This window comes from Amaranthus tricolor, chromosome 16 (assembly GCF_026212465.1).
Source record: "Amaranthus tricolor cultivar Red isolate AtriRed21 chromosome 16, ASM2621246v1, whole genome shotgun sequence".
Taxonomy (NCBI): domain Eukaryota; kingdom Viridiplantae; phylum Streptophyta; class Magnoliopsida; order Caryophyllales; family Amaranthaceae; genus Amaranthus; species Amaranthus tricolor.
The window spans coordinates 19,882,623-19,901,818 of NC_080062.1; the positions used below are offsets into that span (position 1 = coordinate 19,882,623).

Genomic DNA, 19,196 nt, shown 5'->3' on the forward strand with positions numbered 1-19,196 from the left:
TTCCCTTAACTACTTGACATACCAAACTAAATATCCAAGTAACCGCCATCACCCATTCAACATGAGTTTCCGATCACTCTAGCACGCACACAACTCATTCAATACAAGTCAAAATCATCAACTCAACGCAACATAAGTCTTTCCATCCATTTAAAGCAGAAGTATGTGTGAATCGTTCCTTTACATTAACTAATTTTGAGCATATCGGCTCGCGTTACCCAAAAATAACTAATCACAACTAAATCTTACAATTTTAATATAACATTAATATAACGATAAGACAAACCGTAGAGTTATCATGTTGAGATATCATTTGTTCATTCTCCAAAACTATTAAGAACTATAGTCAAAACAACACGACAATTAACTTTAGCAACCATCGACGATAAGTTGACATCATGCTCTTGGCTTACTAATATCATGTATCTATAACTTCGATAACATCCTAATAAAGGCATTTGTAATTCAAAACAATCAAACCACAACAATTAGTAGCTATTATTCTCAATTTAATCAATCAAAAATCACTTTCATAGTCAACTAACATCTTCACCATTACTAATTATTCACAATAATAACCAATCGACCAATCTTAAAACAACTTTTAAAGTTGTTTAATCAATCATCACCAAGATATAGTATAAAACACACATTATTAGTAATTTCATTTCTAAATCCAAGCCCTAATCGTTTCGTGTTCAAAGATAACATATTTAATCACTCCACATACTAAGATTCCAAGAAATTACTACAAAAACCAACACACAACCCATAATTTCAATCACACTTCAAACCCTAAGTCATAAACATGTTTAAATCATCAATCAAATTCTTGCCCACAAAAATTCAATTAAAATAACACAAGAATCAACACCTCACTCATAAACTTCATAAAACTTCAATAAAACTTCAAATAAAACTAGGAATTAATTAGAGAAAAGAGAAGAGATGGCTCACAAAGATGGGACTAACAAAAGGATGAAGACTAGATGGTGGTGAAGGAGAAGGCGGCTGGGCCGTGGCTGTTGGTGGCGCAGCCTCCACAGCAGAAAAGGGAGAAGAGCCGGTTGGGTCGTGGCTGTTTGGGGAAGGAGACGCAGCCCCCTGCTGCTGCTTGGGAGGGCGGCTGCTGGTCGGGAAGGTGGGAAGGAGACGCACGGCTGCTGTCCCTGGTGCCTGTGCTGGTGGTCGTGGCTGCTGGCGGCACAGCAAGGGGAAGGGAGGAGAGAAAGAAAGAAGAGAAAGAAGGAGAGGAGAGTGGCGGCTGATTTTTGGCATGTAGGGTTTTAAAGCCTCCTACTCATTATTATTATTATTATTATTATTATTATTATTATTATGTTTTATTTATTTATTAAATCTAAATTCATTTTCTTGCGAGGCTCAACTAAGAGACTCACCTTGGTGTGCTCACACATTTCAATAAAATAATTATTTTGATTCAAACCTCTTTATTTAGAAGTCATACTCGTATTTTTTTTTAATATAAATATATGTTAATATTTAAATTCATATACGAAAGAAATTTATTAAAACTACTTCAAAATTAATTTAATATAATTATAAAATACCCAAAAGTCATTAAAATATTAATTAATGACGTCAGAAAATCTCAGGGTGTTACAAGAAGTTTATAAAATAACATTATAAAATTCAATAGTGTAACTTGGGGGACCGCGTGCGTAGCACGTGGCCCCATAACTAGTAGTTTAAAGGTTGTATACTTGATAATTTAGAGGTTGTATAGTTGTGATAAATTTATTGCACAAGATATTTGATGAGTTTTTAAATGCTATTGTTGTAACTTATTCAAATGTGATTTGTTTTAAAATTTTTCATATAATGACATTAGGCGCCGAGTTCAGAATATGAAAATTTGGAGTGAACACTTGTCTTAATCAATCGTTGTTCAATGTAATTTTTTAACGCACTTAATTGTATTTTTTTTAAATTATCGATATCACTTGTTTAATTTTCTGGTTCTGTATAACTCGATCACATATTAAGCGGAACTATGTCTGATCTGAGTATTCATCAATTCTTTTGAAGGATTCCCCTAGTATAATTCCTTATCTAAGTCCCGAGTGATTGATGGCTGGGCAAAGCGGACCTATGTCTTATTCATTTCTGTCGAAGGATTCGCCTAGCATGATTCATTGTCTAAGTCCCGTGTGATTGATGGTTGGGCAAAGTGAACCTATGTCCGATCTGAATATTCATCTATTCTTTCGAATGATTCTATCATGATTCATTATCTAATATCTGGGTGATTGACAACTGGGCAAAGCAGACCTATGTCCGATCCGAATATTCATCAATTTTTTCGAAGGATTCACCTAGTTATATTGATAAGTACCAGGTGATTTACTGTTGGGTCATATCATCGTATCAAGCTCAGATGCCAAAACATCATATAAGGCTCAAAGGCCGAATCATCATATTAGGCTCCAAAGTTGAATCATCAAAAGTGGCCCAAAGGCCAAATATTTATAATTCATTGAGCTTCCACCAAGAATGGGCCCGCCCGAGGTAAGAGTTCAAAGATTTATCTTGTTTGGACCTAATTGTATGGTTTTTTTTTTTTCCGAATATTTAATTGGTTCGCATCACGGGTATAATTGTTTTCCACATAAAGACTAATGCCTACACTACATTAAATTCCATCCTTTATCACTCTTCATAATTGGGACTGATGTTATGGGCTCAAATAAACCCTAAACCACCCACTTTGATCCACTACTGTTACTTCCTAAAATAACCCCCACTACTCTCACTTCTACAAACATTATCTCCATGATCGATCGTCCCATGATCCAACATTAACCTCTAGGATCCTACAGGAGAGTGCTAAAAATACTTCATGGAACTACTACAAAAGGTTATGCAATTCTACTATTTTGTATGCAATTTATTTCATCAAAATACTTTTTGTTTAATTAATCTCCTTATTATCGTTCCCGGATTGACTTGGGCGTTAGAGGGGCTTTTCGGGAAATCACCCCTGGATTAGTCTTCCGTTGTAGTTGCAAAGCATGGAGTTTATATTTTGGAAAAGTCATATTATCCTATATCTAGAGTTATTAGTATTATCATTCAACCCTTCGGTCACATATTATATTATTTTCTCACATTTTATTTATATATATCAAGTTTCGTACCGAAACAAAAAATAAAGTCCAACAAATTGAAATATAAAGTAAAAAATATCAAACGAACTCAATATTCTCGCCTAGTTTTCAGATTTTGAAATCGTTGTACATTAAGGTCACCTCAAGTCCCAAAACAAGTTGAGGATTTTATAGCAAAAATAAAATCTCTAATTAATTAAAAATACACCTAATTTTCATAACCAATAAAAAAAGAAAATTTTCATAACCAATAAAAGAGCAAATTTGCATTACTAAAAATAATCAAAATAACTTCAGAGTCATAACCCTGATTTTAAATGAGTAAAGTAGAAAATCAAAACTATAAGCAAACACATTAAAAAAGCACACACTTCTAAACCAAAAGTAGCAAAGCAAACAAACAGAAAAATTAAGACAAACACTCAAATAAAAGTAAATGTAATTTACCAAAAAGCATCAAAGATCTCTTGGTAGGATCTTAGTGAAGGCTCAAACTCATATCAATGGTGAATAAAAGTAAAAACATATTGCTTAAACATACTACTAAACTCAAGATGAGATCTCTTGTTTGAATCTTTATGCTTTTTAGAGAGAACATAAATGAAAATTATGGCAATAGAAAAGTATAGATATACTGCTAAGGACGATAGTCGGTAGCCGATAGGCATACGGAGGACAGTTAACTGTGGCAACAGGTGCTTAGGTGACCGGTGGCGACAGTGGCTAGTGGATTGTGGTTCTTGTGAAAGCTTTAGGGTTTTATTAATGTATAATGAGTAAAGATGAGGGAGAATGGGAAAGAAGTACATGTCTGTGAGGGTAACGCGCGTTGCTTCCCGAAAAATTTACTTTTAATTTATTTAAAAAAAAAATTCCCCCCGGGTACGTGTCCAATTGGGCCCCAATGTAAATCTGCCTATGCCCTCGATTATAGGCTTGCACATTCTATAATAATTGAGTTTGTTCTTTCCTTTACAACATCACTTATTTGATACTTAATCTTGCTCTATAATCTCTATAATTCTATAAACTTTTTAATAGAGACTTAGGTGAGACCGTTTATGAGAGGGGACTAGGGGAGGAATAAACCTCACTCAAAGATAATTAAATGAAGTTTAAGTGAAGGTTTGTGTTGCGTCAATGTGTAGGAATCGAATAATGCAAGTTAGTGATGAATGAAAATAATAAAGAAATAATCAAAACAAAGATTTTAAGGTGGTTCACCAATCTTGGGCTACATCCACCAACTAGCCTAGGATTATATTATATGTTTAGAGGAGTCAAACAAACTTAAAGGAATTACAATGAAGGATTAGTGTAAAGGAAATAGTAGCTAATTAGGAGTAATTACATAGGCAACGAAGGTTGCTTTTAGATGAGACTTTGATGCCTTCAAATAAGGCCTAGGACTAAGGTATTTATAGGCAATATGCGGGACTTAGTACCACACAATATGGAGCAGCAGCTAGGAAGTTAAAACAACAGGCAGCAGGTGCAGTATACCACACACATAAGCAACACAAAGGGTTCTTGACCTTCTTTCTTTGCTTGACTTTCCTTTTCCATGATAACCACGGTCTTCTATGCTTATTACCTTTGTCCAAGGGTTGAATTCTTGCACTCTAATCCTTCACATGTCAAAGATTACTTTCAATAGTACCATGTACTATTGATTCTCATTCAATCAATCACCAAAGTGTGATGTATCCTCTTCTAATCTACACTAACACATATGATTAGTTTTTTTTAATTATATTTTGATTACTTAGTGAACATAAGTAAATAATCTTAACAGTTTTATTTGAAAATTTATCATAAAACAAAAAGATGACGACTAATAAAAAATGGTTAAATGAATCCGAACATAAATAGATCGGATCCAAATCTACTTCATATGGTTGCCATTAGGGTTGAATAGAGTTTGGTCTAAAATCACAAACCAAATCGGACCAAACTGTAATTTTAATATTTGGTCTGGTCTACGGTCTAAATGGTCTGATCTGGTCTGTTTTTTCTCAAAAAATTACGGTTTACGGTCATATCTCGATTTTTTATTTTCCAGACCAAACTAGAGCGCAAACCGTACTAGGATCAACAATCATAATTTTTTTAAGAAAAAATATGTTGCTACCTAGATATTTCGAGACATAGTTATTTTTATTTAGTAATATATACTTGAATAATGTTAATGCAATCAATTAATTACAAATAATTATATTTGGTCATTGTAGGTGCGAAATATTTATATGAACACATATATTAATTAAAGGAAAATATCAAAATAAAAAATCGTAGACTAGACCAGACTAGATCGTTTTGCTCTTGTCCGATCTGGTAATTTAAACGGTCTAAGCTTATCTGAAAAATTTCCAAACAAAATTTTTAATTTGATCTAATTTTAACGTTAAATTAGACCAATTTAGATCGTGTGCACCATTAGTTGCCATCCGGAGTGAGTCGAACTGTAATGTTTGCAAGACTCTAAATCGTTTCCACGTTGATGAGCGAGTAATCACACGCACTTGCACTCGCTCTCGAACTCGTACATTTTGTCATTGAGCGATTGAACGTCGTTGAAATTGAGAATTTTTTTGCCAAAATCTGAATCAGCGCCATCTTCGTACTTCCCAATTCATCTCACTAAAAGTAATGATTTTTTTATACCATAATTAGCAATTCTCTCTCCCTTCAAAAATATCATTTTTTATTAAATAAAATGCCAGCTATAAAAGTACTTCTCCGGCAATCCATCGCTTCCGCCGCCGTCAACCCGCCGTCAATCCTCTTTCCTTCCGCAGCGGCTAATCGTACCCCAATCCTAAATCGTAGGAAGGTATACTGTTTAGGAGGAAGGAGCACATTAGCAAAAAGGGGCCCATGTTTACGAATCGCGGGGGCGCACGTTAAGGGGCCAACAACAGCAACAATAAAGCTAAACAACATCAACATTTATAGGAAAAGGGTATTTATGCTTTCGTCCTCTTCTACTTCTTCTCAATTTCCCTCATCTTCTGAGAGAGAAACTGGGAGAGAAGGGGATAAATTAGATAGGGTTCCTTCTTCTTCTTCGTCTTCTTCGATTAATTTCGTGCCTGAGATGGGTCATGGGAGTGATAAGAACAAACAAAATAATGGAGATTGGGTTCCTAACGGCGCCGTTTCACCTTCCAAGAAAGATCAAAAACAAGACCATTCTTCTAAATTACTTACATTGCCTACTGTTTTAACCCTTGCCCGTGTTGCCGCCGTTCCTGTTTTTATTGGCAGTACGTTTTCTTCCTCAATTTTATCATTTGGGGATTGTGTTTTGTTTTTTGTATTTATGGTTTGGAAGTGATCTGATATGAAATGGGTTTTTGTGAGTTTTGCCGAAATTGTTGTTGTAATGTGGAACTTTTTTTGCTGATTTGGGGGTTTCGTTTTTGCGGATTTGATGAATAGCTGTTAAAGATTGAATTTTCAATTTTGATTATTTTGTTTTCCTTATTCTTTACTGTGATGAAATTTGATTGTAATTCCAAATTATAGAAGCATTGTGATTTGTAAAAGAAAATTGTGAATTTTCTTTTTCACTGGAATTTTAGGTTTATGATTGCAAACCATAAATCTCTGTCTTTTTACTCTTCAAAACTTGAACTGAAATCTGTTGTTTACTGTCTTAACTCTTAACCTAAAGTAGTTTGTCTTTTAATGATATGTACAAGTTCTTATTACTTTTCTGGGTGAAATCTGGGAAACTTTTTGTTTTTTTTTGTTTTTTTTTTTGTTTATGAAATGTTCCTCAGATGTCCAAGTAATCGCCTTGGCTAAGTTTTAACTTGCTTTGCTCTTGAGTAAGTGCTCTTCCTTTTGATCTTGTCATTCCTCTTGGATGTACGTGCTCCTTTCTTTATGTTCTCAGTTCTGCTTAGAAATTGATGGACTTTAGGGTTAATTCACTATTGTTTATTAAACTTATCCTTTTGCTTGTAAATCTTTGTCGAATGCTACTATACTTCGGCTAGTTTTCACCTGAAAAGATCAATATATGCACTTCTTTTCCGCCTCTAGTAGTAGTAGTAGTAGCTAACCATAAATTGCTTTATTAGTCGCTGATGTTTTACTATTAGATTTTATGCAAATAGTCAATGTTGTTGTGGGGATGCTGGTTATCATTAATTGCTAACATCTAAGCTTCTGTTATCAGCATTTTACGCAAATAGTTGGTGGGGAGCAACTGCCACAACTAGTATATTTGTTGCTGCAGCAATCACAGATTGGCTCGATGGCTACCTTGCTAGAAAGGTACTTATTAAATAAAATTATATGGTGAACCACACACAATGTTCCTTACTTGGGTGATTACTTTCAGATGTGTCAAGGTTCTGCATTTGGTGCCTTTTTAGATCCTGTAGCTGACAAGGTACTGTCTTTAGAAAGAAATTTTGAATGTGTTTCTGAAATTTGAATTTTTTTTTTAATGTTCTCTGATTTGCCTTCTTGGTCATGCAGCTTATGGTTGCTGCAACGTTGGTCTTATTGTGTAGCAAGCCTCCAGAAATTGCGATGTTTGAACATTTTCCATGGCTACTTCCAGTACCAGCCATTGCTATCATTGGGAGAGAGGTTTTTCTGCATTCCTATAGCTTTACAATGGCCTTGTTTAAGGGATATGTTATGTGATCTAATTATCTCCTTGATATTCTGTTTGTTTTATTGATGAGGCTTATTGTCGAAAGTTTGTTGGCTTATAACTCGTCTGAATGCTTTTTAAATCAACCATGATATTGATTCATAAGCCTTCCAGTTTTTGTTATCGCTAACTGTACTGTGTGTTTTGGTTCTTTGGTTCTTTGTTATCGCTAACAAGTCGTGCAAATTGATTTAAAATCAACCATGATATATATTAAGCAAAGAAGACCCTTAAAATTATATTCGTCATTTAAAATTGACTTCTTTTCAAACAAACTTGTATACACATGAGGCCTTGTGAACCTTTTTTTTTTTAATTTTTTTTTCAATCTTAAAACTTAATATAACAGTATCCTTATGTGTGCTCAGTATGTTATAACCTTGTGACCTTTATTGGTAGAATATTATACTCTTTTTTGGAAATGTTAACAAGAAAATCCTACATTTGCAATCTTCTTTTAAAAATTGAAGTCTTAACCACTAACATTTCCAACTTGATCCCAATTATGCTAAAAGAGGCTTCCATACATGCATATTCTGACTTTATAATTCAAAATTGTCAAGCAAACAGAATTTATTATTTAAAATATCCAATATCCAATCTCTTCCTTTTTCTTTAGGTTCCATCTCCTTCTGACTCTCCATGTATCAAACATCATCAACCTCTCCATACCTTCCTTCCCCTTTTTTGCTTCTTCGCTGTTAGTTAGCAGCCTTTTTCTCTTCTATCAGATCTATGGCTTCAACAATTTCAGTTTTCCTTGCCAGTTATTTTTCCTCTATATGACACGTAAAAAATGAACTTATGTTCGTATACTGTCAAGCACCCAACAAAACAAAAGTCCAAGGAAAAGGAAAAATCAAATGGTGGAATTTAAAAGAAAGGAATGTAAATTTTTTGTAGTTGATAGAAGCTCATTGGATGTGTGAGGAAGATGCAAAACTAATTTGGACAAAGATAGGGAATTGTATCACTAGTGCAGTTTGCCATTCTAGAAAAAAATAAAGGTGGTATTGTTTTAAAAGAGGACATAACTTGGTGGAAGCAAAGTATAAGGAACTTAAAAAGCTAGACGATACAACCACTACATGAGGCATAAAAGTATATGAGTAGGAGACAAAAGGAGACCAACAGGCGGAAAGAATCTTTATAGGGTGAAGGTCAAGGATAAATAACAAAATATTTTGTTGAAGACAAAGAGATTTAGAATAGATGGAAATAGTACTTTGACAAATTGTTCTAATGGATGTCGATGGGCATAACAAGAGACATTTTATTAAAATCAGTGGAAGAGATTAAAAAAATTCTGAGACAAATTTATGAGACAAATAAAGAAATCTTAAGTTGAATCAAGTAATAGAAAGGAGGGATGGAATTCCTATTAATGCTGGGAAAATTTATTGTAGGTAGGATTGAACTGGTTAAATGTTCTTTTTAACAAGATATGAAACATTGGTGGATAAGAATATTTTTCCACAAAAAGAAGGTATGCGAAAGACTATTCTAGAATTAACCTTATGAGTCATACCATTGTCCATGAAGTTAGAGAAGAGGTACAAGCAAGTCCAAAAACCCTTACATGCTTTTGGGCTAGAGCCATAGAGTTCCAATTACCTTCTATTGACTACAAGAGATCCAATCATTCACGTAATTAACCCTAATCACCCCTCTAATCATGCCAATGCAACATTAGGTTCTAACCCTAGAAATCAACTACTTACACAAATTTTCAAGAAAATAAGGCATACTTAAATATAAATTAACTAAACTAGACATGATTAATACCTAAATGAGCAGTTAATTAAGCTAATTAAATATGATTACAAACACTAATTAAGTTACCAACAATATTAAACATGAAATTAAGTTACTAACTCTCATGAACATCAACCTAAAACACAATTGAAGGACTTTAAAGTTATTAAAAACTACATTAAAGAGAATGTTGGAGAACTTTACTTATAGTAGAGTTCGATGAACAAGAAGACGTGAAATGTAGATGAATCCAAAGTTTGAAAATTGCTTGTACTAGATTCCCCAGTTAATTAGTGTTTGAATTAAAATGAGACTAACTAATCACTTGAATCTTGGAGAAGATTGAGAAGATGAACAACCTCTAAAATCTACTACTTTCTCTCTCCTAAAGGTGTGACTCTTATTTCTGAATTTCTACTTTAATCTCACTAAAATTTGTAACACTAAGCTTTTTTTTTCTCCTTCTACCCCATCCTTCTTTATGCATAATACAATGCTCAAGGATTAAAGCTGAATACAAAAGCCAAAATACACAAGTAAATGGGAAGGGAATGTTCAAGAAGAATTGGTACATGAATTTTAAATCAAAAGGCTAATAGTAAACATCGGGTTTTGAAATGCGAAATTCGTGAGAAGCCTGGCCAGGTTAGGTGGCTAGCATGCTCGTGCCCCAAGTCAGTTCTTGGGCCTGGTTGTTTTCTATTGAGCGCCTAGCCCATGTTCGTGAGTTTAGGATGAATAATTATGTTATCTTGGTGTTGCGCCTAACTTTGGCCGATTGGATTAGATTAATTCTTCGGCTTTTCCTTCTTTTTTCCTTCGGCCTAATCAATTGAAGTCTACCCAATATCTCCCATGGCCCCCATCGAGGATCTTTCTTTCCAAGGTGTTCATGACACAAATATTAAGGCAACCTACAAAAACCGATAAATGAGCCGCTGTACCCAAAATATGAAATTTATGGGATGCAAGATACAATATGCACACATGTTATTTCAATAATGGGGATAAATATGTGTCATATACATGACTTATATGCGATGCATCATCATGTTATTATATTGATATGGATACTAGGTTTGAAAAATGACATGAAGAATTGAAATTTACTTGTGCATAATATGCACAATTGATAAGAATGGACTTGTAGCTAACCTTGTAGTTTAGATTAAAGCTTTTGCCATTGTTAGTGCCATACTTCTATTTGTCCCCCTTCCTTTAAGATACCACCATACAATTAAATATGATCACATAACCACAAAACGTCATTAGGAAACCTCAATAGCCACTTATTATTGTCCATCAATGACTAAAACCGCCTTCTTGAAGCCTATACATTTGCTTTGTCTTCTCTAAAAACTCTTTATCACTATCTCTTTTCTTTGTTCTCTTTTCTCCTCTCTTCTTTTCACACCACAAGAATAAAAAATGGAAAAGGGAAAAAAAGAAAGGAAAGTACCTCACCAGTTGTCACTCCTAAGGACTTGAGCCAAAAACAATCACCTGATTTTGTCCAAACAAGACTGTCATCGTTGCTCCAATGGTCAAGGGAGCAATGTTTTTGGGTTTTGTTTGGTAGGATTTAAGAGGATAAATAAACAAATAGACAAGATTCGGAGATTTACTGTTTTTCTCTTTGTTAATGTCGAGGTGCCTCAAAAAATGTGACTAGTTGTAGTATGCAGGTTTGGTGGTTACGTTGTGTGTTTCTCGTGTAGTGGTAGAGGATGTCCTTTGGTTGTTTTTATTTGCTAAACTGGTTCAAATGTGATTCGGGACCTATTTATGAGACATGATTCTTTTTTTTTTGGAACATGAGAAATATCAACGAACCAAAACAAAACATTACAAAACAAACAAGGAGAGAAGCAATCTCCTCACCTTCCAAAGAAAATTACATCTAGCAAACAGTATTGTAAGAAATTCAACTTAATGCTTATTACATCTGGATAATGATAAGCTTAATATACCCCATATAACATTATAGAATGTTCCCATATGCAGAGACTTTCCCCTCCTTCATTACTATGTTTCCGTTAACCTAAACTATGCAATTCAAATAGATGAGACAATAATCTTCTTAAAGCTGAAATTTACCACTTTTTGAGGACAGTTGAAGATTGCTAAGATGTTCCTTCACACCTAACCAAATGATCTGGACATGCTCTACAACTCAACATATGATTGTTGAGACAGAGAAAACTGGGGTTTATGGGAAAATGTTGCGAATTGGGGTTTGTGATGTAAATTTTTCCTTAATGATGGCTCTTATTATGAAAATTGTAAAGGTTCCGTTTAAAACTTAAAAGATAAATTATGTAAGTTATTTTATATATTTTTTTTGGTCAAAGTATCACCATAAGGCATTGAAAATTTCACTTGGTAGAATACTTACAAATGGAAGGAAGAATACTTTTCTCTTAGCATAGTGATATACTCTCTTCAATTTACACCTGTTGTTCCATTTAGTTTTTGCACTATATCCAATGTACTACTTCAATTTTAAATATCTCTAATTGTACATAATTAAAAATTATAAAAATTTGATATTAATAAAATATACATTAAGATGAATCAAACAAGATCTCACTTCACTATATGTTGACATCTAAATTATGAATAAAATGCAAATTAAGAGTGATCGATGAATACTGTTAAAAAATCAAATCGGACATTTACTCTGAATTAGAGGGAGTATATTGTTGGAGTAAGATTTCCATTATTGAATATTGGCCATCTAAGTTGCATGGAATGGATATTTGGCATGGTTCATAAATAAGGTTGTATTGTATTGCATTGGCCGAGTCGTAAAGAATTTAAAATCTACCACACTAAAACTATCTCGCAGCGTAAAGTGTAAAATAAACCATGCTTTAGGCCATGTTAAGGAATATGGTTCTATGGTTTTGGACTTTTGGTTATTCCTTCATTTCAATGCTACTAAGTGACTTGAATGTATGCAACATTTAGACTTTACAAAGCACAAAAAAGCACGATAAAAGTACTTGTTATAACAACGATTCATCATTCCAATGCTACTAAGTGACTTGAATGTATGCAATCATATCCTTCTATAAACAAAGTTTTTTTTTTCTTTTTTTTCTCTTTTAGAAAACATAATTTGCAACTTTAAGTCATAGTCATAAAATAATTCAATAAAGAAAGATGCACTATTTTATAGTTTTATTTGAATTTCTATCATTGTGGTGGGTGCCTTCCATGTTCTGGGCCTACCTAAATTGTTCTGCTTGAGAACTTGCTCCCTTAAATTCTTATTGGATAGATGCACACAAAAACACAGCACAGCTAATGGGTTCCATTGTGCCTGGCATACTTTTGTTTGTAAGTTGAGGTAAATTTTAGTGTTTTTGAAGTTGTAAATGACAATATTTGTTTTTAGTAAATTGAAAATTGTTAAAGAATAATATTTTTGTTTGATTAAGGTACTTTCAGTATCACTTACGATGAACTAATAATAATACTAGTAGCTTTAGTTGTTAGGAATAGGTTAACTGGTTGAACTGAGCTCAAGCTTTGGGTAGTTCAGCTTGTCTTGCGCTTACTTAAACTTGATCTCGAGTAAGTAGTGCTTAAAATTCTGCTTTGGTTTTAGCGCCACCCAAATGGTCACCAAGGGCTCCGAGTAAGATTGTAATCTATCGGGCTATAATGTTTATGGACTCTTGGTAAAAACATCAAATTCTCTTGAGCACTTTCCTAATTACAGCAATACAGGATCTATTGTATTCAATGTGTGTTTTTTTGGTCCACTCTTGGCCTTTTGAGCCAAGCTTGTTCTCGAGCTTGATTAAATCTTGAGCTGAGCTCACTTGAGACATGTCAATTAAGTTGGAGCTTTGAGTAGGTTAAAAGCATCTTAACTTTTAGATTGGAGACATCAAGATATTCTAAGTCAATTAATAATACTTTCTATCAATGAGCTCGGTATAACAGGCAACAGAGTGAGAATAGTGTCATCTAGTTTGCATTTTGTCTGCATTTACCCATAATTAACCCAATATTACCACAAATCTGCTTTTGTTCACAATTGGCATGGGCTTAGTGAGTTAGGTAACACCAAAGGAGACAGGCGAGAAGCATGGCCAAACTTCTTTGCAATAAGCATTAAACGTTCTTAGAGATTATTGATTGAACTTGGCTTTCAATATTCAAATTAAGACATGTAAATTTGGACAGCAAAATGAATGTTGACTGGCAATTATATGGGTGATGTGTCTGGTGCAACAGCAGCCTTCTGTATGAAATTTTTGTGTGTGGGTCGTGGATATCAATATGTAGGAGATATACTGTGGAGCACAGACCAAGGAAATTGGTTTCTCCTTTTTTCTTCCCCTACTATTTGCATCACATTTTGCTATAATTGTCCACTCTTTTCAACACCTGATATTACTGTCTTGTCAGACAGGCATCTTGTTGCAACTCATACATTTTGTACTTTACAACTGTTTTGATTGCTGAACATATTTTTACCTGGTCTTGTCAGATAACTATGTCGGCAGTAAGGGAATGGGCTGCCTCTCAAGATGCTAAGCTTTTGCAGGTTTGAGTTTCTTTAAGATTTGGTTAATCTGTTGAATAATGGAGATTTCGATTGATATGTCGAGAATTACTGAACTAATTGTTAATTTTTGTAGGCTGTTGCTGTAAATAATTTAGGCAAATGGAAAACTGCAACACAGATGGTTGCGCTTACTATTATCTTGGCTACCAGAGACAGCAGGTACTCTCTTTTTTCCTTTATGTGGGGTATTAATCGGTGGTAATGGGAATGAAAATTAGTGTAATTTTAGTTGAAAAATCTCTTACTACCTTGATGGTCATGCTTGTCTTACTTCAATCATCTCATTTTCTTCATAATTTTCATATCAATGCATTAGCATTGGGAGAGGTGGTATTAGGCGGTAATGGAAAATTGTATAAAAAAACTTTTTTGTGGTCAAAGTTTCATTACCATGGGAATGACATGAAACTTTTGATGAAATTTTACACTATAAATCATTCCATTATCACCATTTAGTATCACTAACCAAACGAGTCGTTAATGCTCTTATTTGATGTGCCATTCTCTCTATTATAGAGAAAACATTTTGTAATCTTAAACTCGTATATGAAAGAATCAACTGTATTGTGTCTAAATGTCTAAGCTATCGCCTGATTGCATCTGCAAAACTTTGCAGTGTTACTAGCCAAGGGGTTCTACCAATTTCTGGTGTTGTTCTGCTCTATGTTTCATCTGGACTCGCAGTATGGTCACTGGTTGTGTATATGAGGAAAATATGGAAGGTGTTATTGAGATAATAATAGTTTTGTTCAGAGCTTGAAACAGTTGGTGCCTCTAGTGAATTCTACAGAATTATATTTGCCAATCTAAATTGATCGGTTTGTTGGTGACATTTGGATGATGGATCCACATCTTCCTGGCACTGAGTACGGAAAAGATAGTGTCCCTTGTAAACATGGTGATCTGCTGAATTCTATTCAGCCGAGTGTTTGATATTGCTTTATACGGGAATTCTTGTTCATTTGTGAAGTTCATTGGAGGATTCTTCATCAACTTATTTTGGGATTAACACAGGTATAATCTCATGGAAATCCTGGCCCCAACAAACTGGATTGAAAGGAAGCAAGATTTTAATTGGTCTTGTTTTATTGTGGTTCTGTTTTATTTTACGACAGGACTTTATTCGTTGAACTCTATAGCCTTGTAAGCTTGTGCTATTTTATTTCCGATTTCGATACTAGATGTTATCTTGTGCTATTTTAGCTTCTATCCATATTGAAGTTTTACTTATACTTTTGAAGAGTGTTCTAAGCATTGTTGTAAGCTCGTATTACAAGGTGATAGAAACAAATGTAATTTGTACGCTTTAACTGAAATCAGGCCTAAATGGTTCCTCCAAATGTTCAGTAGATACACAAGTCAAATATATATATATATATATATATATATATATATATATATATATATATATATATATATATATATATATATATATATATATATATATATATACAAATCTAATCCTCATCACCCTCTTCTATCATATCTTATTGTGATGGTCTACTGTGCCTCTTATAATAATAACAGACGGTCATATAATAATCAGGAAGGATAAGTGATTGATACTGTGATGGCCCAACAACCTAGGGGGATCCCATACCATCATGGGGGTATGTCAACCCCATCCCCTCCAAATGAATGTTATGAGGAGAAGACGAGCTTTGCACCTTGAGAGTGGTATGACTAGTAAGTGATGCCAGCTCGGCAACTTCGGGAATGAAGTGCTAGAACTACAACCTTAGGAATATGCCTTGTGAATCTCCCACACTAGCTCCTCTTGGCTGGAAGGAGTGACGGCTGTCATGCCTTGCGCTTGAAATCATTAATAAATTAAAATATGGACTAACTATGATAATATGTGTTAAAGTATACAATGTGAAAGATTCAAACAAGTGTCATTGTCGATGCGGCAGGAGCGTACTGAAAGATTAAATTATAAGCCAATACTTCACTCACGGTGGAATGATTCATCGCCTAATCCTTTGAACATTATGACTTTAGTCTTTAGTTTGGAAACAATAAAATACAATATAAACAATAGTCCAATTGTAGTACAATAAAATATGCACAAAAATGTAATATATACGATCAAAAGTTAGTACAATGTCCATAATAGTCTCCAAGTCGATCGCTTTCCTCTAGTCCTCCCTGTGAAGGGAGTACGAGTTGGATTGTCCGTCAACTTTCCTCACCCAAATCTTACTTCCTAGCGGGACATTAGGTATGATGATGATGAGTGAAGATTGATAGGAGATCGAATACTCTCTAGGCGCGCGCGGGGGGGGGGGGGGGGGTGGGGGGGGGGTGAATGGAGAGTATGCCAGTTTAGAATTTTTCTATGGAAGGTAAGTTCAAGAGCTTGAGAGACCTTTCAAAACAGTTTTCTGGAACTGTTTTAGGTCGAATAATAGATCTATGAACTATGTGCGAATACTTAAATAAGAATAAGGGATTTGTTAACCAGGTTCAGCTATCAATAGCCTACTCCCCGCCTATGGGTTCTCTTCCAAGTAGGATTCAACGCCTTTTATTAATGAACTTAATATGACTTAGAATATCTCTCTATCTTCTCTCACCACGTTCTTCCCCTTAAAGAACGTCTTATAAATTCCCTTAATAAAAGTACTAATCCCAGTCTCATAAAAGAGAAAACAAATTGAATTTTTTAAAAAGTATTCTAAGGTTTAGGCGTAGATGATAACTAAAACTTTAACTCTTTTTAACTCTGACGGCTCGTTTGGTACATGGTATTAGAGGGCAGTAATGGTAATAAAATTAAGTAATAAAAAAATTGTTTGTTTGGATGCCTTCAATGGTAATGGATGGTAATAAAATAAGGTAATGAAATTACCAAAAAGGGCCATTTTTATTACCATCAAACAACCTGGTATTAGGCTGTAATGGTAATGAAATATTACTGTGGTAATAAAATAAGGTAATGTTGTTTCGAGCTGAAGAAAAACAATAATGAAGAAAAAAAAGGTAATGTATGTAATTATCCAAAAAAATATTATTATTAAAAACGAATCATTAGATAGAATAATTTAGATACAATAATGCTTTTAGATACAAATATACAATAATGAAACTAAGAGTCATTACCATTTTTTATTACTAACAACCAAATGCAATCAATGGAATATTATCTTCCATTACCATTCTTTAGTCATGCACACCAAACAAAAGAATCTTCATTACCAATTCTCATATCCATTCCTTCATTACTATTGCCATTACAACATTTCATTCCCATTACTTTATTACCATCAACCAAACGGGCCGTGAATCCTATTACAAATGTAAGAGTTAGATGAACTAAGTTTACAACACTTTTTGAATACTAGATCTCAAAGTAAATAAAAAGCTAAGTTGTGAATAGTGTTGCAATCCTTAATCCTTGAATGAAGCTTCTTATATATATGCCACGCCTCAACATAGCCTTGCAAACCAAGGAAACTTCATCCTATTATTTTGCCAATCTGATCAATCTGAACTTGTCTTCAAAACCTTGAACCGCAAGTAAAACTAACGCTCCACTTAAGACTTATTCAAATACATTTTGATACTATTTTTGGCTATTTCAACTCTTTGATGTGCTGCCACGTTAATGCTCATACAAAGCATTTAAAATTCAATAATTCAAATAATAATAATAACGGGAAAAGATAAGCTATATTAAGTTCCTAAAGTTTAGCTTAATTTGAATTCTTTTTCCTATTTTTAGGTGAGGTTAACAATAACTCCACACATATAGGAAAACCTATAATTAGTATTAACTTCTTCGCCAGGCAAATTATTTATTCAAATTCAAGTAATAAAACGTGTAACAACAATTAATTACTTATTAAACACACGTTTAAATTAATCTAAATTTAACCTTATCTTAATAAAGACAATTAACTTAAGTCATTTTATTTCAAACTTAATTCGACATATTTTGGACTTAAATATTTATCAATTAACCACTTAATATCTAATATGATTTTGGACCTGCTTAAACAATTGAAAATAATTACTTAATTTATTTGTTTAATTTAATATGTGTTTTGAATTATCCTCACTTAAAAGAGTTGAGTCTTCTATGAGTCTCCTAGTCTTCATCTCCCTCGTCTTTTCTAATCTTTTCTACTGCAAATGCAATGACATAGTTTGCCTCTTGCGATAGTAAGAGCTTGTGATGTGATGATCGAGTACTGGAGGAGGCTGTTACTAGACATGTAACAGCTCAAAATTCTTAATCATAATCTTTCGATTAATTATTCCGAATTTTGAATTCAAATGATCTCTAATCCTTTGGTTATCCATTTCAAACCATCTTTAATTCAAAAACCTTTTCCGATTTTGTAATTTCTTTTAAATATTAAACTTAAAACAAATATTATTTTGTTTAAAATCTTTTATAAGCACTAAAATATTATTTTGCTATTTTATATTACGAAAAGTAAAATTTTATTATTATATCTACGGTTTTGTAAAACGTTACATTTTAACTTTCTTCCTTAAACTAACATTACTACTTATTATTTTAACCTTATAACTTTGATTTAATTATTTTATATGTAAAAATGAGTCTTTTTTTATTATTAACTTTAAGTATAGTTTAAGCAAAATTTTCTAAGTAAACTACATATTTTCATTGTCAAATTTACCCATTATTTTAAAGTATATTTACTTGTACATAGTAGAAAAAAAATTTGATGAACCAAAATCCTTTCTATAGTAACCCATGATAATGTTCATCACTTACTCAAATTATCACCATTTCCTTACACAACCTAACCTTCTTCTACACTCCAAACTCTTACATATTCACTTATACACTCTAACTCTTACACATTCACTTACACACTCTAAATCACTTACACAAGTTAACCTTCTTATATACTCCTAAAATACTTTTTCATACAATTCAATGAACTACAAAGTTGCCCATACCCATTATAAATACCCCCCTTAGCCATGAGATCACTTACACCACCATCATCAAATCTTTCTAACATTCTTTCTTATATTTTCACTTCATTTAAATATTACTACCTTATTACCTTTATTATTAGTT

The 19,196-nt window shown here is 33.4% G+C and overlaps 1 protein-coding gene across 1 annotated transcript; it reads left to right on the top strand.

Moving 5' to 3' along the window:
* The first annotated feature begins 5,572 nt into the window (after positions 1-5,572).
* On the top strand, positions 5,573-15,477 carry LOC130802685 (CDP-diacylglycerol--glycerol-3-phosphate 3-phosphatidyltransferase 2). Its single transcript, XM_057666700.1, has 7 exons — positions 5,573-6,394; positions 7,315-7,412; positions 7,480-7,530; positions 7,620-7,733; positions 14,060-14,116; positions 14,211-14,296; positions 14,754-15,477. Exons 1-7 carry the CDS (start codon positions 5,845-5,847, stop codon positions 14,872-14,874), a joined length of 1,077 nt encoding a protein of 358 aa, XP_057522683.1. The 5' UTR covers positions 5,573-5,844; the 3' UTR covers positions 14,875-15,477.
* The last annotated feature ends 3,719 nt before the right edge of the window (positions 15,478-19,196 follow it).